This window comes from Trichogramma pretiosum, unplaced genomic scaffold (genome assembly GCF_000599845.2).
Source record: "Trichogramma pretiosum strain Unisexual culture from Peru unplaced genomic scaffold, Tpre_2.0 scaffold24, whole genome shotgun sequence".
NCBI classification, from domain to species: Eukaryota; Metazoa; Arthropoda; class Insecta; order Hymenoptera; family Trichogrammatidae; genus Trichogramma; species Trichogramma pretiosum.
Window position 1 is genome coordinate 761,879 of NW_019641611.1, and position 25,252 is coordinate 787,130.

The 25,252-nt window shown below is 36.6% G+C and overlaps 7 protein-coding genes across 9 annotated transcripts; 3 read left to right on the top strand and 4 right to left on the bottom strand.

Moving 5' to 3' along the window:
- The first annotated feature begins 187 nt into the window (after window positions 1-187).
- On the top strand, window positions 188-1,920 carry LOC106648142. Its single transcript, XM_014364823.2, has 6 exons — window positions 188-445; window positions 578-1,080; window positions 1,147-1,269; window positions 1,332-1,422; window positions 1,478-1,747; window positions 1,814-1,920. The coding sequence occupies exons 1-6, from the start codon at window positions 263-265 to the stop codon at window positions 1,865-1,867; spliced, it is 1,224 nt and encodes a 407-aa protein (XP_014220309.1). The 5' UTR covers window positions 188-262; the 3' UTR covers window positions 1,868-1,920.
- A 189-nt stretch (window positions 1,921-2,109) lies between these two features.
- LOC106648301 (putative ER lumen protein-retaining receptor C28H8.4) lies at window positions 2,110-3,291 on the bottom strand. The gene is made up of 3 exons (XM_014365069.2): window positions 3,201-3,291; window positions 2,646-2,838; window positions 2,110-2,548 (listed from the first exon to the last, which is right to left on the bottom strand). The coding sequence occupies exons 1-3, from the start codon at window positions 3,289-3,291 to the stop codon at window positions 2,110-2,112; spliced, it is 723 nt and encodes a 240-aa protein (XP_014220555.1).
- Window positions 3,292-3,817: 526 nt separating this feature from the next.
- On the bottom strand, window positions 3,818-5,883 carry LOC106648280 (ER lumen protein-retaining receptor 3-like). The gene is made up of 4 exons (XM_014365036.2): window positions 5,377-5,883; window positions 4,977-5,160; window positions 4,428-4,899; window positions 3,818-4,347 (listed from the first exon to the last, which is right to left on the bottom strand). The coding sequence occupies exons 1-4, from the start codon at window positions 5,465-5,467 to the stop codon at window positions 4,291-4,293; spliced, it is 804 nt and encodes a 267-aa protein (XP_014220522.1). The 5' UTR covers window positions 5,468-5,883; the 3' UTR covers window positions 3,818-4,290.
- A 730-nt stretch (window positions 5,884-6,613) lies between these two features.
- Window positions 6,614-8,392, bottom strand: LOC106648143 (ER lumen protein-retaining receptor-like). Its single transcript, XM_014364824.2, has 3 exons — window positions 7,777-8,392; window positions 7,374-7,575; window positions 6,614-7,188 (listed from the first exon to the last, which is right to left on the bottom strand). Exons 1-3 carry the CDS (start codon window positions 7,871-7,873, stop codon window positions 6,645-6,647), a joined length of 843 nt encoding a protein of 280 aa, XP_014220310.1. The 5' UTR covers window positions 7,874-8,392; the 3' UTR covers window positions 6,614-6,644.
- A 212-nt stretch (window positions 8,393-8,604) lies between these two features.
- LOC106648268 (FIT family protein CG10671) lies at window positions 8,605-10,591 on the bottom strand. The gene has a single exon (XM_014365021.2). The coding sequence runs from the start codon at window positions 10,206-10,208 to the stop codon at window positions 9,036-9,038; it is 1,173 nt and encodes a 390-aa protein (XP_014220507.1). The 5' UTR covers window positions 10,209-10,591; the 3' UTR covers window positions 8,605-9,035.
- Window positions 10,592-10,706: 115 nt separating this feature from the next.
- On the top strand, window positions 10,707-14,493 carry LOC106648381 (DNA repair and recombination protein RAD54-like). The gene is made up of 9 exons (XM_014365243.2): window positions 10,707-11,220; window positions 11,407-11,628; window positions 11,696-11,886; window positions 11,970-12,615; window positions 12,685-12,946; window positions 13,015-13,180; window positions 13,264-13,669; window positions 13,875-14,038; window positions 14,109-14,493. Exons 1-9 carry the CDS (start codon window positions 11,218-11,220, stop codon window positions 14,299-14,301), a joined length of 2,253 nt encoding a protein of 750 aa, XP_014220729.1. The 5' UTR covers window positions 10,707-11,217; the 3' UTR covers window positions 14,302-14,493.
- Window positions 14,494-15,464: 971 nt separating this feature from the next.
- On the top strand, window positions 15,465-24,996 carry LOC106648380 (protein suppressor of sable). Of its 3 annotated transcripts, none has more exons than XM_014365240.2 (7): window positions 15,465-15,648; window positions 18,561-19,029; window positions 20,517-20,871; window positions 20,948-21,179; window positions 21,443-21,837; window positions 21,922-22,129; window positions 22,212-24,996. In XM_014365240.2, exons 2-7 carry the CDS (start codon window positions 18,956-18,958, stop codon window positions 24,653-24,655), a joined length of 3,708 nt encoding a protein of 1,235 aa, XP_014220726.2. In that variant the 5' UTR covers window positions 15,465-15,648; window positions 18,561-18,955; the 3' UTR covers window positions 24,656-24,996. The 3 variants fall into 3 exon arrangements, with proteins under 3 accessions (XP_014220726.2, XP_014220728.2, XP_014220727.2); XM_014365242.2 differs by having other exon boundaries at window positions 20,948-21,167; XM_014365241.2 differs by lacking the exon at window positions 15,465-15,648 and adding an exon at window positions 17,323-17,535.
- The last annotated feature ends 256 nt before the right edge of the window (window positions 24,997-25,252 follow it).

Genomic DNA, 25,252 nt, shown 5'->3' on the forward strand with positions numbered 1-25,252 from the left:
GACCGTGTGTGTGTATTTATGTTATGACACGACGATTTTAAATATACGACGGCCTTTAAATATGCATTGGATAATTGGAGTGTTGGGGATTTTAATCGACAGCTCGTGGCGCGCGAGAAAGGGGGTGTTTTTAATTGAACTCCATTATCGACGGCTTTGTTTGTTATTGTGCCCATCGCAGAAAATTTTTTGCAGTTGCTATTGTTCCATTTCCGATAAGATTTTTCAGTAATTGCCAATCTGATTCTCGATTTTGTCGATTATGGAGCAAACGATACAACTCGACTTGGAAACGATTGAAAATTTTTACTCCAATGAGTACTTTAAGGTCTGCAAAATTCTCAACTGCATGGCTGGTCTGTGGCCCTACAAGGGCTACATGGACAAATTGTTGCGCAGAGTCATCGTGTCTATCGTCATTTTGGGAATTCTCTTTGTACCTTACGTAAGAACCAAGAGCAGGCACAGTGAGCTGAGCTATTAAACTTTAGTCTCTCCGGCAGTTATAATGGCACATTATGATATAAATTCATGCGCGATAATTGGCCGGCTCTCAGTGCTTTTTCTCTTTCTTTAGCTTAGAGGAGTAAAGAAGTGGTGCGGTAAAAATTTGGCCGCCTGCTCCGAAGACATAGCCGGCACGGTGTTCGCTTCCGGCGTCTTTCTCAAGTACCTCGTGACTTTCATCAACGAGAAAAAGCTCATCCAGGTGTACGAGGAAGTGGCGCGCAATCACCTGGCCCTCGACGATCCCGCCGAGCAAGCCATCATGGCCAAGTGGAGCATGGACGGCAAAATCAAGTATATGGGCTACCTGGGCTACCTGACCCTGGCCGGGGTCAGCTTCAGTCAGATGATCATCGTGCCGCAGATGCTGGACTTGGTGGTGCCGCTCAACGAGTCGCGTCAGAGAGTCACCATTACCATGGCCGACTTTGGCATCGATTCCGACCAGTACTTTTACACCATCTACGTGACTTACTGCGTCGTGTCGGTGGTCAGCTTCTTCGTTTTGACCTCCATCGACACCATGTACACGGCCATAATCCATCAGATTCTTGGCATTTTCAATGTCGTCAAGTAATGGTCAACTATTCGCGTTCATGGACAGTTGTCGCGAAATAATTATGCCATCTTTTGCTGCAGGTACCGCTTGCTCAACGTTCAAACTGCAAACTTTGGCCTGAACAAAGGCAACGACAAGACCGGCAGAGACATCAGCAGCCTTAACGTCATCTCCGCTATACGATTACATCACAAATCTCTGCAGTAACGTCAGACGCATTGAATATAGATCGTACGAAAATAATTGCGTATTTAATTTTTTTCAGATTTATCGATTTGATCGAATCAACTTATCGATACTGCTTTCTAATTCTCATCTTCATCTGCGTCATATTCCTCTCATTCGGCAGCATAACGGTTGGTATTGAAAAGAAAAAGCCGAATTCCCTGTAGCAACGAGCGATTATTGCAGGTGCTCGAAGCCGTGAACGAGCTGTACAATTTTCTGCGACTAGGAATCGTATTATTCGGAGTAGCCGTGCATCTGTTTTACCTAAGCTGGCCGGGCCAGCTGGTCATCGATGAGAGTTCCGACGTGTTTCGCGCGACCTACGAGAGCACCTGGTACGACATGCCCAAGAGAACCCAAGTTTTGATTGATATCATGATGATGCGATGTCGTCAACCCTGCTCTCTCACCGCCGGCGGTCTCTACGTCATGAGTTTTGAAAATTATGGAAAAGTATGGACTCTGTCTCGAATCACGATAACCCCCTTAACTGTTCGTGTATTTTTCACAACGTTTCAGATTATCAAAACCACTGGATCTTACATTACGGTATTGGCCTCTTTTCGAGGCTAAATCAACACAACGAATTCCGTTGAATCGCATCAACATGGAAGCATTTATTGTACGAAAATGTATTTTTTCTTTTATAGTTTTTCCAACAGACCGGTTGGCACTGCTTCCATTCAAGTTTATGTTTCCCATGTGATGACAATTCACCGAATACATGTGTCTTTAAATTATTATAAATAAAAAAACCAAGTAATATCCGTAGAAGCAATTACCAATTATACTTTTTATTGATTTATTTTCCACAGTCATTTTACGATGACGCTCAAGTCCTTGTCTTTGAAATCGTCGCATTCCTGAGAACCGAGATCGTAGCGCACGACGTAGGGATACTCGCTGTGATACTGCGAATTGAAGGCCTTGATCATCCAGACGAAGTAGGCACTGGTAAAGATGCACTGGGCAGTGCCGGCCACCATGAGGAACGGATCGCTCAGCTGACCCATCACCAGATACAGATAGATCCAGTGCACGATGTAGAAGAAGCGGTAGCAGGCGAAGAGGCCGACGTAAGCGAACAGCGACCGGCCGATGTATTTGGTCTTCTGACTCAGCTGTATCTGCGGGAAAATGGCCACTGCCTCGATGTAAACGCTGAAGTACCACATGATCGTCACCAGGCTGTCCCAGTACTGCGTGCTCGAGAGAAGCGCCAGGGTCATGCAGGCTCCGGTCGCCAGTTCCCATCTGCGTAATTGGGACAATGCAATACCGATATTCGTACCGATTTTAGTCCGCGCTCGTGAGAGAATAAATTTGCCCAGCGGCAATTGTTTTAGCTCACCTGAAGGTGTCTAGGTCACGTTGATAGGTAGACCTCCAGACGTAATAAATCAACAGGAGCGTCGAGTAGGAGAGAGTGACGAACATGGACTTGACGACGAAGATCGGCCTGTGCTCCTCGAACTCGTACGGGGCGTCGAGAAATCTCGAGGTAAACGACAGGGCCAGCAGTGCCTGGGTTCTGCCACTTATACCTGCAGCTCAACTTGGATCGTATACTTGTATTTTTCATCTCGCCCGCGCGGCGCCTCGCGTTGCTATCATTGTCGACGCGCACCTACCTCGGCGGCTCCCTATCTAATCTCGCGCGCGTAGAAAATTATACGATCTTGTCAATAGTGGCAGGATTTATCTATCGCGTGGAAACGTTAAACTTGGCGAAACGCGCAATAATTGTGCGGATTTGTCCAAGATATGTTGGCAAATATTTCAGTTCCTTCGAGCCAATGGATCGTGCCTTTAAAGTGTCTGCCGCGCGATCAATGTATGCAACGACGTTTTCGATGAAATTACAGAAAGTTGGGTAAAAAAATGTATAATAAAGCCAAAAACTTGCCTGTGCAGTCGCATGTGGTCAAAATCTTGATGAGCAACAAAAACATGGCCACCAGTTGAAGAAAAATACCAACATTGTCGAATTGATCCATGGTGCGTAGGTGTGTGTATCGTGAGCTAGGCGCACAAGCGCAAGCGAAATAATTAGCCTCCTATCCTTTTCCACGAAAAAGGTAAAATTGATAATAGCATGTTACCGAGTCGACTGTAAACGCGAACTGATGCACACAGCTCGTGTTTGCAAAAAAAGTTCTAATGTAAACGAGGAGAGCGAGAGTGTGCGGATCGAGACGCATGCGCTTGCCGTGTGTTTAATATGACACTTGAAAATATTTCTTCTCTGTAAACACGCTGCAACTTGCACTTGTTATCTTTATACCTTTTGTCTCTCGTCCTATTGTTTTCACGTGCTGCCTGGAATGTTCCCGATGTCGCGTGGCCACCCACCACTTTGCCACTCTTTCGCCCCGATAATTTCCAAACACCGTTGTCTTTATTTTGGACTGAAAGTGCAACGATTGCATCATATTTGTAGCATATATAAATAATAATTCGGTGACTTATCTGAGGAACGAAGCTTTGAGGATAAGACTTGAGAAAAAAATATTTAATCAGTTGTTTTGTAAAAAAAATCAATATATTATTTCCAACGGGATGAAAAGCGATCAAAAATAGATCTTGAATGTTTCAGCGACATACATTCATAAATGTACTTATTTTTAGTAAAAGATATACTTAATTGTAGAATTACAAACAGATCGATTGTACGCATGGGCGTCTTTGCCGTGGTGATGGCTCATTTCAGATCGACAAAACAGCTGCAACGGCAGCAATTATATAGCAAAAACTAATAACTATTATCAAATGAAATGTGAAAGACGGTAATTACTTTTGGCTCGTTGTGGCTATATGCGAGTAAATCTCGTTTCAATGTTATCGTTGCAAACGCTTTGAAAGGAAGATTTTTTTATTGTTTTCGTATTAATGTGCAAAAGATACACGTCCTGAAAATCAATTGGAGTCTTTGACACTCGACCGCTTCGGTATGAAAAATGGATCTCGCTCAATCGTCGGATCGTTGCGCTCGAGCATTACACAACCATGACAGAAGTGGCTTCCTTCTCTTTGGCAGACATTGGCTGAGTTATCTGTGAAGAAATAACGAATTTGCATTATTTAGAGTTTGAAATTGATTGCGAAAAATACTCATGAAATCGCCGTGTGATACCTTGTCATTTTTGCTCGACTGCATCAGAGCAGACGGAGTCAGTATGACGGCGCTGATATTGGCAGTCATGTGTCCCATCTCGCCACCACTAATGGTCGAGGGCTTAGCGGCGACTGGATCAGTTCCGACGGACGGTGGCTTGCTCTCGCTCGCCGGCAAAACGAACGTGAAGAAACCAAGGAAAATTAGCACGTACAGTGCGCCGCTCGACAAGGTGATCGAGTCGTATACCTCGGTCTGTTGGTACCTGACGCCATAGTGCGCGAGATAGAGGCATCTGTAGGCGAATATCGCCATGATGTAGATCATCACGTCGTGGTGCACGCACTTGGCTTTGTAGATGAGGTAGAACTGGGGCAGCATCGCCACGGCCTCGAGGTAGATGCTGAATGTCCAGCAGACCTCGACTACCGCTGGATCATGATTCAACCACATGGCCAAGGCCATGCAGAGGACCAACAGCACTTCTGTGCTGTAAACAAAAGTTCAAGTTTGTTGTCTGCCTAATCGAGTTCGAGTAATTTTTATGCCCGCGAGCAATATTCTTACCTGAACGTGTCGTATTTGCGCTGATAAGTTTTGTTTGTGTACACCATTAAAACCGTTATAAATGTCAATAAAAAATAAATCCCTTTGAGCAAGGAATTTTCCATGGATATATAAATCTGAAAGACATCCAAATATCTGGTCACCCAGACCAACGTCAAAAGCATTTGGGTTTTACCGCTTACTCCTGAAAGTGACAATGTGCCGAGTATAAGATTCGAAGCGACGACTATCTGTATTGATTTACTTATTTATTATATATTTTTTCCATTTATTACTAGACATTTATGAATAATCGTCTGTTGCTTAGAATGCTACAAAAAGGCTTTAGATGATCTATAGAGCTTCGTTGACTGCAACGAGCATTGAACAAAAGCTTTTTATCATAGTTTGCTATACATACCGGTGCAGTCATTGGTCGTCCAAATTTTCATGAAAAGCCATATCATGGCCAACAAGTGAATGTAAGTTGCGATAACGTAAAACATATCCATGTTTGCTGCGATCCAGTTTTTACTACCCTGGAATATAATATAATACGACCCAATGGTACTCGGAGACAAAGCGTCTATTTATTTGGGGAAAACACACGTAACGTATAAAAACTACATGTACAGAGGCAGAGGCACACTCTGATGGCGACGTGCTCACACACACGCGACCGAAACAAAACTGCGCGAGAGATGGCAAGTCGGGGCGATTTGCAAATGTGTAATACGAAGAACAGCTGCTTCGCTTTGTCACAGTGGTGGTATGCCGTATGCCGATGCCTGCGCCAAATGCTGCCTCATACTTTGAATTGGAGCTGGAGGCACACTTTTTATTGTTCGTTGTCGTCTGTTCTGTTGTGTCGATGAGGATTCGACAGACGATCGCAACGCCACTTGTTATCAGCTCTGACCGTTTCGATTCTTCGTAGCGAAAATAATCTGCGTTTTCGAGCGGTAATGCAGATTTATTTGCTATATGAGCTTTATAAAAACCGGCTCTTTAAACTGAAAATATTGAATTGATATTAACTGTAGCTGAAACTTACGAATACTGAGATTCTATTTAAAAAAATTGAAAAAATTTGAACTTTATAGTTCAAGACATTATTTCCCCATGACTAAGTGCTAAAAAATAGCAATAAACGATTTACCTTATCTTCTCTTTAAATACCATACGTCAAATTTGAAAAATTTCTTAAAAAATCGTCAAAAACTTTAAAGTTTTGATCGATTACAAGATACTTTAGCCAAACCTTGCATTTTGAAAGAAAATAAAAATAATTTAAAATGAATATAAAATGAATTGACTATACAGAAGAAATACGGAAATTCTTTATAACATGTTTGTTATGTGAAGAGAGATATAAAGAAGAACTGTTTAAATTTTGACTTGATTAAAGTTTATGATCATCATTAGAGAAGAAAAAAAAACATTTTTGATTGTCAAAACAGTATTTTTGCAGTCGATCATAATTCGCTGCCAAAAATTCATACATAGCAATGTGGAATGCGTGATAATTAAAAAACGTAAATCACTTCACAGCACGAGTAAGCGTACGCGAGTTGGAATGAAAATGTTTTATTTCGTTATAAAAAAATAGAGCAACGTGAAAGCGAGTAAGTTGATAACAATACTAGTTATTGCTCATATTTTGAGTTTGTTCGATTGTTACATTACAGCTCATTCTCGATTACTACACATACAAGCTGGGCATTGAGACTTGGATTTCAGGCTGTTATCCTCGAGTGAACTTGGTGCAAGCACGATTTCCTGGTAATGCTTACAGCTCTCGTTTGATTTCTTGCTGTTGGAGTCATCGCTTGTTTTACGATCGACAACGACCACAACCCGCGAGCTCTTGTCGGCTTCATCGCGGGCTAATCGTTCCTTGTCCGATTTTCCGTTCCAGATGTAATCCATATAAAAGTACAAGTGTATGAGCGCGGTGTAGGCGCCGAGGGGCTCGTAAGCGATGGCGTTGAAGAAGCAATAGGCCGTGTTGAGGATCGTCAACGAGTGATAGATGGCCATCGCCCCGACAAAGTCGCTGGCGCACGAAGGCGTCGGGCCCTTGTGTCGCTTGAGGAAGTGGTACTGAGGCAGCATAGCCACGGCTTCGAGCAAGAAGCTGAACTTCCAGAAAATCACGCTGGGATCCATGGACCGGCCGACGTCGATCAAGTAGCAAGACAGAAGCATGCAAGGGACGATCAGCAATTCGCCGCTGTGACAGAAAAATCATTTCAACTTGATAACGTGAATCGCTTGCTTCAAAGGCCATTGGACGAATGGCTTTTGCTTTCTTATATATTTATTAAACATTTGATACGATTTGTTAGTTGGATTGTGAAATAAAAGAGAGAATCATCAATTAAAAGCAGATATTGAATGCGGAGAGAATTAATTTACTTGAATGTATCGTGTTTCTTGAGCATCTCGCCGATCTTGGGGTGGATGCTTTTCCAAGACACGCAGATCGTATTAATCAGAGTCAAGCCGAAAATCGACAACTCGAAAAGCGTGTAAAACATCGGCACAGTCTTCAAAATACATTCGATGACTCTTGTGGCGTAAACCAGACAGTAGAGTGATAGAGCTTTGCTACTCAGACCTGTAAATTTATATGTAAATGTGAACAACCCAAAGATTTTCTGGATTAGAAGTAATATAGTACAGTTGTATCCCATCAATCAAGTATACAGAGTGAAAAAAAGATTTTCAACCTATTTTTGTACAGCTGTCAATCTCGAACTCGGGTAATTTACATTGTTGATTGGAGAAAAGTAATTTCAAAACGATAAGAGCGACTTACCGGCAATATCGTTTTCCAGCAAGGCGAATACAAGCAGGATAATTTTCACCGTCACAAGGACGAATCCTTGCAACGCCATCACGTAAACGGCAATCATGTTTTCTTTTTGCTTTCGATCTTGAGCCTTAACTATTTGTCAGGAATTTCAACGAGCATTAAAATTCACGGAAAAAAATGAGCTGAAGACAACACACCTCCACAGCACGTATACCGCATACCGATTAAGAAGCCAGCCAGAATTAAAACTGTGTTTTTTTTTATTTCAATTACGAGTGGTGCGAATATAACAACGCTCTTATCAGACAATTATCGCACGAGGTGCCAGTAAGTAGGCACAAAGATATAGATAATGATGAAGTGTACACTGGATTTATAAGAAAAGTCTCGATCGCGCGCGAGCTACTGCCTCCATCACTTTATTAACGCGAGTGCACGCGCCTGACACGACTCGCGTCAAAATAAGCGATACATGATCGTCTATGAGTCCAGTCAACTTATGATCCAGCCACAGCAGAAACAGCTCCGCATGTCATTACCATAATACTAGCAGAGGACCGATGCAGCGATTTTTTTCACAGCGTATGACAGCTCGTAATGTAATGTAGCCACGAGAACTTTTTTAAGGATACAGGAGGTAAAAATATCGGGAGCATTCGGTTTTGATGCGAAAAGGAAAATTCAAGTCGTTCTAATACTCAAAACAAAAAATCATTCGAAAATAAAATTCATTTATTGAAATTCCAAAAATATTTTATTTTACCAGAAACTTCCTGACTGAATCAAAATCATTCTATCAATATATAATATAACGTTTTCAAATAAATATTCAAACAAAAAATTTAAACAATAGATAAAGTATAATTTTAGAAAAATGTATGCAAAACAATCAACAACTTTACAGAGAGCAATTTGACATGATAGTATAAATTTATTCTAAAGTTATTCAACCAATTTTTTCGATGATTTATCTTACAAATGGTTTTATAAACTAGATGATTTGTTTAATTCACATGATTTATTTCAAATCATTGAATATTAATATTACTTGCTCTATAAGGTACTCAAACATTTTGTAAATGTTTATCTTAAAAATCCTATTGTATAAATTTCCTTAACATTATGTATAGAAATTGTAATATTGTAACAATATTCAACTGTACATACACCCGCTTAAAAGTTTTTTATGAAAACTCAGTAACAAATACTAATATAATTTTTGCTAATGAATAAGATTCAAACTTTTTTTGTTATTAAAATTTTTAAAATCTTTTTGATTTATCTAAGTCTTTTGTCCGTGAATCAACTTTATTTAGTTCTTCTTTTCCTGTTTTTATCGGCATACCCATAAATAAGGGACCTCTGTTGTATGTAAAGGAGCGCCTTGATTTGAGAACATAGTCTGTAATTTTATCCTTAGATTCATAATATTTGAAACTTCCTTCACCTGGTACAGAAAAACCTAATAGTTGTATTCTAAACAACCAGTTGTAGCTCATATACCAAGTGAGAATTGCAGCTACAGCACCTAAGAATTTTTCTATCATAGTATGATAGTATAGTATTGTTGCTACCAGATTGACATCCCATATCAGTTGTTGTATTGTCATAGCTATGAACAGACCTCTTAAATAAGGAGTCAAATCCTTGTAAGCTTTATTGAGAAAACTGAAGTCACTCTCTGGAAGATTCTTCAGATAATTGGTGTTAGTTTCATTAGAATTTTTTCTGTTATATTCCTCGTGCATCAAAGAGTCTTTTATTTTTTCCCATCCAAGAAAAGAATATCCTTCTTCTGCCAGAATTAATGTGGAATAAATAATGATGAATGCATGTCCTGATATATCTAAGCTGCTCCACATATTTCCTGCCTGCAAGCACTTTACTTTGGTTGTAAGTGATTTATCTTTTGATACACAACGTCCATAGTTTGTCTCTACAAAATGGAAAAATTGTATCCAAAATATCCAAGCAAGAGTAGCAAATACCAATCTTGCAATATGTCTTATAACATAGGATCGTCTCCCACATCCTATAGTGTAAGCTGTTATGATAATCCAAGGTCCAACAGTAGTTAAAAGCCATCCCCAAGCCCATTTAATAAATAATCTATTAAATATATTGTTTGATTTAGAAAAATACGTTTTAGGTATAGGTAACACATCTGCTAAAATCGATCCAATCAAAACAAGTATGAGGTATATACCTGCTTTCAATTTTGGATCATACAATAGAGATTTTTTGCAAACATGAACAATCATGGTTACAAGAATTAAACTAACAGAGCTTGGTTCTGCAATTGGCCGAGTTCCGCCTCGATTCTCGGGCATAGGTTTTGGCCGAAAATTGAGATTTGTATTTTTATAATTCAGACTGCCATTGGTTTGGAAATTGGCATCGTTGAAATTTGCATTGATCGGCTTTCTTTTTGACATTGTTATCGGTTGTCTTTTGAAAATTTGTTGCTAAACTTAACCTCACGTAGATTTACGTACTTGCGTTTAATGAAGTTTTACGAAGCTTGTCTAAAGAGTTTTTAAATTTAAATACGCAATGATTGAGCAGATTTGCCAGCAGCAAAGTGACATAATTTATGCACTGCAGGTATGGGGAATTCCTCAACACTGTCACTGTTTCACAAAAATGTCTAAAAAATATACCAAATTTTGAACTTATAAATAAAGTACCAATTGAAACTTGTCTTGTTGAACTATCGGTGCAGATACATATGTGTATATTTTTATTGCGTTCGACTTTCGTTTCTGACTTTTATTTTTAGATAAAGCAGCCGCCAGCGTGTTCAAGCGAGTTTGATCGTTTTTAATAAATTGACGTAAGAATACCGTAAATTATTGGTATGTCATATAGTATTTTACCGTTATCGTATTTACAAAACTGTACTAGTCATCCTCGATGTTGATAAAAATAATTTCTATTTTGACAAGATTATGTTTTTTGGATATCTAATTAAAAAATTATTAGATAATTGTATTGAGTACTATTTTTTAAATGTTTTAAGTAACTTTACTTTCGTTATCATTTTTATACTTCCCAAACTCCTTACCTTACCTATAACGAGAAAGTTTCGTTGCATTCCGCCAGAGTTTTACCGACAACATCAGCGAAAAATATAGAATGACAGATAAGTTTGAATCTATCAACACTTTGGAGTTTGGAGGCCGAGATTCCAAAAATTAACGATCGGGTCATTATTTTTTAAAAGTAGTGATGATCAATTCGAATGCACATTCAAATGATCGAACGCTCGAAAATCTAGCAAAAATCACACGTCGGTAACCATCGAAAACGGTTTGAACACTATCACGAGAAGTAAGATAATTGCACGCTGGCGGGCAACACGATATAAGTGATATGCATTGTTGATCAAATTTTTATTGTGATTTTGATTAACGATCGACAAAACATTTTCAAAACTCATAAATAATGGTAAGTGCAAACATTTTGTAAGTATCTCGGACTATATTTTCTTTTTCACCGCATTAACCTCTTGTTGGTGCTTATTTATAAATCATCGTGTTCATTGAAACATGCCTCATAAATATTCCATCAAATTTGGTGCAAACTTTTAAATGAGACATTTCTAGAACCTCATTATTTGTTTTTGATTTGTAGTTTCGATCGCAAGCTCCAAGCAAAGTCGGTAAACGTCCTCTGCTAGGAGAGATCAACACAGAATTATCTCAGCAAGTTCGGATTCCAGAATCTTTGATACAAAAATCGAATAAAGAAAATAAACGTCGAAGAATTGAAAAAGATGTACAAATAGCAGATGCCAAATGTCTTGTGTTATCAACCAATGCAATCACAGCCGTTCAAGAAGTCATTTCAGAGCATGTGAGTTTTAAGCTTTTTAGAGCAATTCATTTTTCCAATAAGTTACTAAAGAATTTTTTCTATTCAGGAAGAACGAGTCAGGAAACTTCTCAGCAAACCTTTTAAAATACCCATACCAGGATATGAATGCTCTGGTCGAACTCTTGGTTTTCGTTTTTCTGGACCTCGAAGAGCATTGCATGATCCTGACGAACCAAATGCTCTTGTAGTTTATTCTCCCCCTGAATTATCAGAACACGAAAGCTTGAAAATTGATGAGTATGTAACTGCTTCACTCAATATTAATATTAAAATGATTTAATCAAAATCTTAATGATAAAATAATTCTTTTTCATTTTTAGGAAAAATAAATTAGTTCATGTTGTTGTGGATCCAATTCTCTGTAATGTTTTGAGACCTCATCAGAGAGAAGGTGTTAAATTTATGTATGAATGTGTAACTGGTAAAAGAATAGAAAATGCTTATGGATGTATTATGGCTGATGAAATGGGTCTAGGTAAAACTTTGCAGTGCATAACTTTACTTTGGACTCTTCTGAAACAAGGTCCTGAAGCTAAACCTTTAATTGAAAAAGCAATTATTGTGGCTCCAAGTTCATTGGTTAAAAATTGGTACAATGAAATTTTCAAATGGTTAAGTAGCAGGGTAAAACCACTGGCAATTGATGGTGGCAGCAAATCTGAAATTGATGTTAAATTAACTGGTTTTATGAAAACATATGGACGGAGATGTGCTAATCCAATTCTTATAATTAGTTATGAAACCTTTCGATTACATGCTCATGTGCTTCATCAGGATGAAGTTGGATTAGTACTTTGTGATGAGGGCCATCGCTTAAAAAATAGTGAAAATCAAACTTATCAAGCTTTAATGGGTCTGAAAGCCAAAAGAAGAGTATTATTAAGTGGTACTCCAATTCAAAATGATTTACTGGAATACTTTTCTCTCATTCAGTTTGTTAATTCTGGTCTCTTGGGCACAGCTTCGGTAAAATTAAGTTTATTAAATTTACAACTAATGATATTAAAAATATTAAAAAAATTTTCTTCTTTTTAGGAGTTCAGAAGAAAATTTGAAAACCCTATCTTGAAAGGACAAGATGCTGGTGCAACTGATAAGGAACGAGAACTGGCTCAAGAAAGACTTACTGAATTAGTAACAATAGTTAATAAGTGTATGATTAGAAGAACTAGTGCTTTACTATCAAAATATTTGCCTTTGAAATATGAACTAGTAGTGTGCATTAAAATGACTCCACTTCAAACCCAATTGTATAAAAATTTCATTAAAAGTGATAGTATTAGGAAATCGATGCAAGGTAAAATTATAAAATACAAAATCATTGGGCAGATCAAAGATTCTAAAAATGATATATTTTACTCTTAGAGACTGATGGAGGTTCCAAGAAAGGAGGTAGTCTTTCAGCATTATCAGCAATTACATCTCTTAAAAAGTTGTGCAATCATCCAGATTTAGTATATGATAAGATTAAAGAAAATTCAGAAGGCTTTGAAGGTGCTTCAAAGTTAATGCCTGCCAATTATAGTACAAAGTAATTTAATGAAAAAAATGACTTGAAATTAAAATGAAAATAAATTATAACAGTGATATACTTAATTTTAATTTTGTTTACAGGGAAGTTATGCCAGAATTATCTGGTAAATTGATGGTACTGGATTGCTTGTTAGCTTTCATAAAATCAACAACTACTGATAAAATTGTATTAGTATCAAATTATACTCAAACGTTAGATTTATTTGAAAAGTTAGCAGCAAAGAGAAAATATAAATATGTTCGTTTGGATGGTACAATGAGCATTAAAAAAAGAGGCAAAGTAGTAGAAAATTTTAATAATCCAGACAGTGGAGATTTTATATTCATGTTGAGTTCAAAAGCTGGTGGTTGTGGTTTAAATTTAGTTGGTGCAAATCGATTAGTAATGTTTGATCCTGACTGGAATCCAGCTAACGATGATCAAGCTATGGCTAGAGTATGGAGAGATGGACAAAAAAAACCTTGCTTTGTGTATCGTTTTCTTTGTGTATGTACTATGTTTACTTATTATTGATGAAGAATTTATATGAACCTATACATAGAAACTGACGTTTGCAAAATATTATTTTAAAACAACAAAACAAAAAATCCCCAAAATTAATAATAAAAAATTTTATTTTTAAGTGAATTTAAACCCGTAAAATAATTATAATGAAGAAGTTTGTTAATTTGTTCTTATTCTTATTTTGCAGACTGGTACAATAGAAGAAAAAATATTCCAAAGACAAGCTCACAAAAAAGCTTTGAGTTCAACTGTAGTTGATCAAGATGAAGATGTAGCTCGACATTTTACTCAGAATGACTTGAGAGATTTATTTAGTTTAGAAGAATCAACTGTATCAGATACACATTCGAAGTATGACTTTTCTTAAAAATTAAATGGCTTATTAAATAAGTACTAAATTGATTGAATGAAATATTTTCAGGTTCAAATGTAGGCGTTGTTTGAATGGAATTGAAGTTAAAGGACCTCCAGAAAATTCAGATTGCACTTCTGATTTATCAGATTGGAGGCACTCTCAAAATCCAAAACATTTACCAGATATTCCTTTGAGACATTGCTGGTCCAGTGGTATTTCTTTTGTTTTTCATCATCGTTCAGCTGAAGTAGCAAAATAATACCTATTTATGAGAATCAAAAGTATCATTTTTCAATTATAATGAATCAACTGTGATTTGAAACAGATCTGTATAATGTAGCGTTAGTAGTGACGCTTAATAGAGATAATAGAATTAAGAAAGTATTATTTTTATATCAATAATCTAAGTGTTTCAAAATATCAAAATTAAGCCTCAAATTTCAGTTAAGTTTTTTTTACTATGTTCATGGCTCAAAATTATTTTTGTATCAGCTATTACTTATAATAACATTAATTGTTATTATAAATCATTGCATTTAATGTAATTCAAACGCAAAAAAGTTATTTATCATAAAAATTTATACGAATTACAGTATTAAAAATTAAAATTTTCTGTGTAATTACATTTACCAGCATAAAAAGAGTAGATCAGAAGAATGAAATTGAAAATAATTAAAACAAATCATAACATAATTTCTGCACAATTCAAAATGTATTTTTGTAATGCTACAAAACTTGAAGTTTTGTAACAAATAAAAAGTCTATTTAAATTTATTTGAAATAAGATTCATTAAAACTATCATTTATCAAACATTTTTCCATGAACTTGAAGTGTAATTCAAAAAAATGAGAAGATATTATAGTTTGGATCTGTGAATTGAGGAGTTTAGAAAAAATATGCAGTTTTATAAATTTCGCGTCAAGTTTAGAGAGCTCAACACAGACGTGCTCCAAACTCGGTCGGCGTGACAGCAGTAACGGCAGGTATACAATGTGTGTATACATATATTCAATTAAAGGCAATGCGGAGCATGTGTGAGCATACAGCGAGACAGCGAGATAAGCAGCAGGCGCCTTGGAGCGGATATGTATTACAACAACATGTTTGTTGCAGGCACGCACACGGCTTGACAAAAGTGAGCGGCAAGCCCGTCCCAGGCTGTGCACATGCTGTATTATACATATATATCCTAGCTACGTGTCACGTTGCAGCGTCAATGCGGAACAGAGATAGAAGCATTGAGATCGCAAGCGCTGCATTCGCTCATAGTGCATTGCATTGCAAAGCAACGCTCGTAAAAGAGACAGCGACAAAGGTACGTAAGGGGAGGCGAATCAAGGCCTATCCCCACCACTGGCCAGGAATGACGCTTCGGCGTGCGAAAGGTGAAACGAGCGTTATATGTTCGCTGTGGGGCTGAGTCTCGCCAGAAGAAGTCAGAACAGTTCCAGATGTGGTCATGTTAAGTTTAAATTTCACATTATTACTGCACAAGTTTTTTCGAAAGACATCAACATTTTGCATAAGTACAATACACGCATCGGCACAACGACGACGCTCAGCAGATTATAACAGACTCTGCGCTCTCGCACGCAATATATCCTCGTACGATTTATTTTTAACAAACAATCCGTTTCTCTCGGGTTTTTTTTTTTTTTTTTTGGTTCGATATCTTGTTTTATTCATATTTTATTTTTTTTTGTTTAAAATCAATCTCCCTAAATACGCGTGGATCATTTTGCGATAAAATGAGCCAATAAGCAGTCTTGAAGATCCAGGCCTTCTTTTTTTTAGTAATTTTTTTTGTCAATCTCGTTGAAGAATCAATCGATCTCGAGTGCAAAAAACGTACGCTGATCGATCGATTTTTTGTGGATCTCAAGAAGGAAACGACAACGCCTCTTTGTTTAAGCCAAAGAAAGTGCCCGCAATCGTATCACTTTTATATCGTCTAACGTTCCAATTTTAGCAGCTGTACGACAGCCATTTTGCTTGCGTTGTATACTCTCTATGTGTACACGGCTGAATTGGTATATTTTCGTACACACTCGCATCTCGATGCTCACATTGGGCGTTTTGTTCTTTTCGCGCTTTCGTAAAAAAGTGAAATAGTTTCCGCTTTTCGTAGCTTTAGGTAAATTATTTTTCCGCTACTCATCTTTTCATTGATTTTTCTTTCTACATCTAATTATCTTTGTCTCTCTCACTCTCTTTCTCTCCTCGCCTCTCTCTCTCTCTCTTTCGCTCTTGATCACATGCGTCAAGTAAGTAGTAAAGTATCTTTCTTGAACAAAGTCCGCGTCATCACGTGTGAATATACCGCAGCGGCGGCCATATTGAATTTTCATCGTCGAATTTGTATTACGTTGTTAGCTGTTTTCCCGTCGATGATGATTTTAGGAAAAAAAAGCAATCGTGTCGAGACATACTTCAAACGTCGTGAAACGCGATCTCGTAAAGATATATTGCCGTATAGACTATGTTTTTAACCTGCACCGTGAGATTCGTTCGTAAATAATCAATCCAAAGATATACAGTAAAGGAATAGTTAACGGTATGACTGGTCAAGGTCCATTTAAATTTAAACATTAATTGAAATTTAATTTTTTTTCCACCGAACCAACTTTCGCAAATAAGTTTTGGAACAAGTAAACATGTGTCTAGCCACACACATCGTTAAAGCTTTTGCGTTTACACAATTTCGAAGTTCGCCTTTAATTTTATTTTTTGACTAAGGAGTCTTGATAGTTTTTGAGTTGCGTAAAGTGTCGAATAATTTTTTCTTTTTGTAAAAAGCTTGGTTTTTTTATCGATTAATAGTTGTTAAAATGTGTATGCCGGATTTGTTGTCAAGCATTTCATATAGTTCAGCGATTGACGGTTTGTAGAAGTCGATCAACGCATCTCAAATAATTGCGGGGCCGACTTTAGTGCATTTCAAGTTGAATAGAAATAATAAACATTCACTGCAAGTGTGACGAAGTAGTTTGCTTGGTTAGAAAAACGGAAAAATTAAAGTGACAAGGTACTCGATATTAGGGCATTGATGACGGGATAAATTAGACAGTAGAAAGTCTGCCTGCTGTAGTAGCTGAAATAGCATCATAAATCATATAGGTCGTAGAATACTCGCGTTAAAAAGAGACGAGTGTATTAGCCGAGAAGCGGAGGGGAAGGCTGGTATGACGAATACTTCTTAGCCGTCTGCGCGTACCCTCTCCTCTCTCGGCACATGCGCGCCAGCCGACTCGCTGGACTCTGACGTATTACACTAAATGCGACGCTTCTAGAAGCGTATGGGGGGAATGGTGTACTATATCTATCGACACCTTCGCTCGCAACGTGCGTGTTTCTACTAAAAATATATCGCCTTCCACCACTCCGTGCCCGAAATCATACACGTGATACAGAAATTATTGTTCGCCAAGTGTGTTAGTGCGCCGTTTTAGATAAGGAGAGAGAACAGTGCGAATTCTCTATCGTCTGTAGGAGGTTTGTATTTTACAGAAAAAGCGTGTAAAGCAGAAAGATGACAACTTATGAATGAACACATGCTCTTGGGCTAGACAGCCTTTGTGAAGCTGTTCTACTTATATTATAGACAGGGAGAAATAGCGAATCGCTATTTTATCTATTCCCTTTTTATACCCCTGCAAACTAATGTTTTCGTTTTGGCATATGAGACGAAATAAGCGAGAAAAATGAAATAAAAATTGAGAAATGCACACGTGGTCATTTCTCACCATAACCGTTGTCGCATGTGCCAGTTGGCCACGTCATGAATTGTCTCAATGATCATTTCTCGAGATTTCTCAGCTTGTAATTACAATCTTATAAATGTAGCTTAATACTGTAACATTTAAATTTCATGACATGAAACATTGTTGCGAGGGTTACTTTTTATTTCTTTTTCTTCTAATTTATAAATAAATCCTATTTTCATTTTTCTCATTCTCTCTTGACAAAACATCCAATTTATACACACATTTTTAAAAGGACTTTAAAGAAAATTCACTCGTGCTTCTACTTTTAGTTTAATAAGTACTCAAATCTTTTATTTTATTTTTTAATTTTAATTAGTCCTCTGTAATTGTCTCATCAGAAATCATATCAAGCTTTCACTTTTATCATTTTCAATATTTGTCTACCTTACGCTAATGCTACGTCAGCAATCATGCAATAAAGGAACGATATATTTCTACCACGTGCTCGCTCGGAAATAGCCTAGAGTAATTTCGCAAATCTTCCGGGAAATGTTTAGTTCGAATCATTTAGTCGTATAGTTAAAAAAGAGGCTTGTTGTTTTCTTTAATCGCAAATTACAATGCGTTCGAAATTTGGAACTCTGTAACTATTTTTGTTCTAAAACTTTTCGTTGTATTGTTTGTATATAAATCACAAAATCGAAGAATCTATTAAAAACAGAGTTACATTTCGAAGCAATAGAAATTAACATAATTGAAACAATTTTCACTGTTAATAATCATTGTTAATAATAATGTTTTTTTTGTCTACAGGTCTATGCATACCAAAGCTTTGGATTCTAAGGACTTATGCTCCTTGATTTATGCCAATGCTAATGATGCCACGTGATAAATGTCTATCATTGATGATGATAATGTTATGTTGATGATCTTCTATATGATAATGATAAAATAATTCGACGTATCATCGTTGGACCACCAATTAGTGCAAAAAAGCCTCTCTAAGTACGAATTTCGTATATAGTCCTACTATATACATATGCTTATAGTTTGACTCTTCAAAAGGAGTTTAAGAGAGCCAGTGAGTGAGAAAAACTGACTCTATAAATATCGTGATATATGAAATCGTTTGAATACGCACATATCAAACGATTGACTTGTGCGATTCAATATCCACGATCGTAGAAGATAAAGCCTGCCCTAAGTTCATGCTAGCCGAAGATCCCAAGCTGTATATGATGGCACTCGAAAGCGTAAACGCGACCGAGGCCATAATTCCAAGGTTTGCATACATTTTTTTTACTCCCTTATTTTTATATAATCATACTCAAATTTATATTTTTTCGTATTTTTACGAAAAACAGTATGTTCACTTGGTGAGTGAAAAAAGATGCCTTGAAATCATATGTTTGCTTGCATAAGAGCTTACACATTCTTTATTTTATCTCCCAAGGTTTATCGTAAAGTCTCGATGTAATCATTGAAACATAATACCGGTACTCTTATTGATGTAAATCGGATACTATGTTTTAACAATTGCAGCACTCTGTGGATAAGATAACTCAATGAACTCACGACAATATGAACATCTGTCTCGAACGCATAAAGTCGCTGCCACATTGGCGCGATTTCTTAATTTATAGTTTTTTAACTTAGCTTTAAGGGGAAAAAAGATCTACGTAATCGGTCGTACGCCAAAATCAAAACGACTTATTTTTAATATAGATTTTCTACGTAAATCTTGTTTCGTGACCCATTTTTTGATTGATTTTTTTTCTCGCAAATTATGAATGAGAGGGGGTAACTTCGGGGTGATGGTACTTGTATGGAAAATTTACACATAAATCCATCAATGATGCTTTATAAACCTACATGATCATGATTTCAAATTTTGAATATAACTACAAAAAAATGCATGAGTGTTGAATAATTCTAAAATGCAAACATGCCTATTGTGTAAAACTTTTAATGAGTTTTTGATCAACGATTTTTTGCGCAAAGTAACGTAATACTTTTGGTGTATAACTGCAAACGATGGTCTTTCGTATTTTTATACGATTTTGAGATCGAAACATATGCTTGGTTTTTTTCGCGACGTTGACATAAAAAAAATGGGAACCATTAAATTTTCACCTCACAATAATGACAGTTAAATGGCATCACAGTTGCATGAAGTTTAGTTTTATTCAACATGATATGAAATTTTATTCCCATAAAAAGTAAAAAACACAAATTTTAGTTTTATCAATCAAATATTATCTCATTTTTAAAATTTATTGTAGAAGTTAAATTAGATTAATGAATTTGGTGAATTTTAACCATATAACCAAAATTTAATGTAAAAAAAAATTGTTTATAGTTGCTCATTATAAAAAGAAACAAAAATGTAATCGATTTCAGATTAATATTTTTGTATGTGTTTCTTCAAATATTAAAAATTAGTAGTTTCAAAAAAACTTTTAATTATATCAGCACAAATAAAAATACAATTATTTAGGACAATCCTTAGACTTATCTAGTCAAATTTATTAAAATAAATCATTACGTTGAATATATAAAATAGTGAGACGTTTCACAGATACAAGTCTACCTTTTCAAGCACAAGTAATAACTCTTTTATATTTTTAACATATTGATTTATTTTAATCAATTGTCCCCAATAACTTTTTTTTTATTTTTGTTGATCATGTGGGTTATAAGAAACATATTTTATGTTAATAAGATTGATTGATTACTTGACTAACTTTGTACAAAATGATTTATTTTTAGCAATGATAATGATTTGGAAGATGGAGAAATTGCCTCTGATGAAGAAGATGAACCCTCTGTCACAGTTGAGGTCAAAACAATAATCAATGATCCATCTAAGTCTCCATCTAAAAAAACTGATGAAAAGAGTCAAGATGAAAAATTAAAACAGACCAAAAAACCTGACAGAAGTAAATCCAAAGATCTAAGTAGTGAAGACTGGGCAGGAGATGTTGAAAAAGCTCTTAAAACAGCTCTTAAAGACGACAAAAGTAAAAATCATGATAACAAATCTAAAAATAAAAATAATAAAAATAGAAGTAGAAAAAGGAGTCATGATAATGGAAAAGATGATGATCGCTCAAAAGATTCAAAAGTAAGTTATTAAAAACTATGTGATTTATTTTATTTCAACAAATCACAATTTGCTAATGTTCATAATGCATTTTCAGAAAAAAAAAGTAAGTGACGATGAAATTCAACATGATGATGATGATGAAATGTTGTTTGTACGTGGTGCATCTCCAGTAAAGAAAGAAGAAAACTCACCAAGCAGAAGGTTGGATCGTGACATGTCTCCGCCCTATAGAAGAATGGAACATGATAATTATGATAGTGGTTCAGATTTTGAGGAGCGAATGTTAGGAAATCGTCATCGAGATGAAAAAAGAGGTGGCCCAAGATGTAATAAACTTAATATTGTTCTGTTTTAGATTTAGATAATACACCTCCTAAAAACTTATTACTATTAATATTTTATGATTACTGAAAACTCTCATCTTACTTTCATTATACAACTTACTAATACTAATGATTTACTTACTAATCTACTTTTTTTATGAACCAAATTTTAATGAATTTCAACATAGTTTCTCTATTGCATTTTTTTGTGTTAAATTGGACAGTATTTATTTGACTCTTTAACTAACTCAATAAAAATCTTTTAGGGCAAAAACATCAGGACCGAAAAAAAGCATCCGGAGCAGCCTCAAGAAGAAATGCTAAAGACAGGAATGCCAATTCTGGAAATAACAATAAAAGTCGTTCTCAAATGCGCAATGATCGGCAAGGCAGGCGTAATCAAGTTCACGATCAAGACCCAGATTCTATTTGTGTATTTTATATGCAGGGCAAATGCCATCGTGATGATTGCCCTTATTCTCATGATGCTTTACCACCTAGAAAAATGGAACTCTGCAAATTTTATCTTATGGATTGTTGCGCCAAAAGAGATAAATGTTTGTATATGCATCACGACTTTCCGTGTAAATTTTTCCACACAGGCATGAAGTGCAATGCTGGTGATGAGTGCAAATTTTCCCATGAACCAATGAGTGAACAGGTACTGTAATAAATATTCATAATCATTCCGACAAAACCAAGAGTTTAATTATTCTTACATTGGATAAACAATTTCTTTCAACAGGTGAGGAACATTCTTCTCAAACATTTAGAAACTGCGCCGAAGGAGATTTTAGGAAATTTTCCGCGATTGAGTAGAGAAAGTGCAATTTATATGATGAACAACACAGAAAAATTATTTGCACAGCAGAACGCTGCATCTAAAATCCCTAGTCTTTTTGAAGTTAAAGTTTCAAACGATATTTCCACTACCGATGCGGCCCGAGATGAGGGTAAGCTTTGCAAAAATTTCAACTTAAAATCTTGCATCTTTAAATTTTCTTTAATGTTATTTATTTATTTTATTTTAAACAGAAGATCGTGATCGGCAAGCCAGAGACCGGAAGTCACACTCTAAAAAAACTCGCTGGGGGTCGAATGATGACAGAGTACCAGTGGATGATATTGTGAAATCACAGATGAATCAAAAAGATATACCAGCTCCTAATTTTTATGTTGAAAATAGTGCCACAGAAAAGGCAGCTGAAAATAAAGCTGATAAACCGCCACAAGAAACTAAACCAAAAGAATTTCTTTCGGCGAAAGATGTTGACTTACGTCAAATTATTGGAAGACAATTAGAACCTAGTCAATCTAAATCTCTTGAATCCAAGGATGCTAATGAGCCAGCAAGAAATTTGTCCAAGTTAAGAATAAAAGAAGAAAGTGATCGCGAAGATGAATCGAGGTTAGTGATTGCCACAGATGATGATCATATGGCTACAGATTCATTGGCTGCAACTATAAGCAATAAAACTGCAAATCATACAAATCCAGATGTTCCAGAAAATCTTCCAAAACACGTGCAAGAATTATATCTAAGAATACAACAACATCAACGTGAAGCGGTTGATAGTTATAAAAATTTGGAGAATACAAATAATCACGGAGTTAGTCATGTTGGTAGTTGGTATTCTGAAGACGAAGATGACGATGATGATGATGACGAGAATCAATTGAAAATCGTACTCAATGATGTGTCTCGAGAAGACGAAGAAGAGGAAACTGAGGAAAAAGAAGAAAAAGAAGAGCAGAAAGAAAAAGAGGAGCATAATTCTCTTCTACCCGCGTTAATACCGGATCCTGCGACCGTCAACGCAAATATGGGTGATGTGAAAAAAATTGACATTAGTTCGCACGTTCATCAGCTACTTTCAAGTTTGAAAGCTCAGAAAGCTATCAAAGTCGAAGATTATAGTCCAATTCCTAAACCTGAACCCACTCCAAGTATTAATCATTTTGGCTCATTGCCAGCAACAACAACAACAACAACAACAGCATCAGCAGCATTGCCAGCTGCACCAGCCGTAGTTCCATCAGCCACCTTATCGAGGGATCCCCGTATGAGTCGAGATCCTCGTCAACGAAGGGATGAGCCGCGAATTGTAGCTTCTACTCCAAACGCACCTATTGCTGCACCAAAAAATGACGATACAAATACTGCTCGATCAGTAGTAAACATTTATAGCTCTGGAATTATTAATCAAGATCGTTCGGATAGTGATCCAAGGCGTAAAGACATGGATTTACGTTGTTTTCCTACTCCAGCATACGGTGATACAGACTTGCGAATCGGTGTTCATACTTCAGAATCGGGTGATGTAGATTTGAGAGCGATCCTGCCATATAAACCACCAAAGCACGATAACGCCGATTGTGTAGAGATAGACGGTAGTATAGAAACCCATGGAGAAATGGATTATGTTTTACACACAATTGATATACCCCGAGCAGACTATTCAGGTCTTATGTTAACGCGTAGCGATCCTCAAGTCCGATACGATCCAAGATTGCAAAAAATCTTTGGTGTCACGAAGGAAGAATTGGATTCCCCAATGTCTCCTCCACCAATGCGAATTGCAGATACACCAAGATCGCCGCCACCCGTAAGAGTTGATCCACGTCTTAGAGCGATGGAATCTCAAGCACCGCAACCCAAAATTATACCTACCACAGTCCAGCAACATGTTATGACTATGCCAGATCAAATGAACGTACAGAATATGCCGATGAGAGTATCTCCACCTTATATGCAAGTCCCTGGTAATATGCAGCCAATGATGCAACAACAATCAATGGGACCTCCGTCGCTGATGATGCAGACGCCTAATTCGATGATGAGTAATATGTCTACAATGATGTGTGACGGTCCGATGATGGGCGGAAATCCAAATATGCGAATGGATGCTCGTATGACAGATCGCATGATGGACCGCATGGACGATCGTATGGTCGATAGAATGGGAGAAAGAATGGGAGATAGAATGGGAGAAAGAATGGGAGATAGAATGGGAGAAAGAATTGGAGATAGAATGGGAGATAGAATGGGCGATAGAATGGGAGATAGAATGATGGATCGTATGCCTGATCGCATGTTGGATCGTATGCCTGATCGAATGATGGACCGTTTGCCAGATCACATGATGGATCGTATGGCTCCTGGTAGTCGACCTCAGCCTCAGAATCAATACGATGCACGATACAATCCTCAACGAGGACCCAGTGTTGGTTTGCTTGGCGTTGCACCACCACCACAAGGTATGGCACCATACCAAGACCCACGGCCACAATTTGATGGGCCACCACAAAGAGGATATATGAATGATGGTTATGGTGATGTTAGAAATTTCAACAAAGGTAATCGAGGAATGGGTTATGATAACCAACAGGATTGGAATAATGGCAGACCCAATCGCAAAGATAAGAAAAGAGGGAACCGTGGTAAATTTGGTGCGTTGCCCCGAAAAAAAGATAATTAAACTTAATTTCAATTTTAGTTTGTAAAGCGAGTTGTAAAAACATGTACATTGTCATCGATGATTACCTCATAAGTTAATGAAATTTCAGTCATTAGTCCATATATCACGAAAATCGCGAATATAAAGCGTGTAGAACTTGAGTTCAATGGTAACGCTATTTAATTTATAAGTAACGCAAGAGTCGAATTACTGTATATTTTAAAATTTTTAACATTGATGCATAGGATTAATCAGATTCTTGTCCTTGATAGGATAAAAATATTGTATGATATGATACAATACTGTACAAATGATTGTAATCTTGTATAAAAATAAGAATAAAAATAAAAAATCGTAATCGATGTGAGAGAAATTTTATGCCTTACATAATAGGTGAAAAATATGAAATTTTATTCATATTTAAGATAATGACAATTGAATTTGACGCTGTCTCATCGATTCAATTGGCTGAGAATAATGCTAGTTGTATTGATTTCTTTACATCAGTTCATTTGTGTCTTCCATGGATGTACGTTTATGTATATGAATAAAATATTGTAAATATAAGTTAAGTAGATAATGCAATGAATTTACTTGAATATGATTCAAGTGTAATAT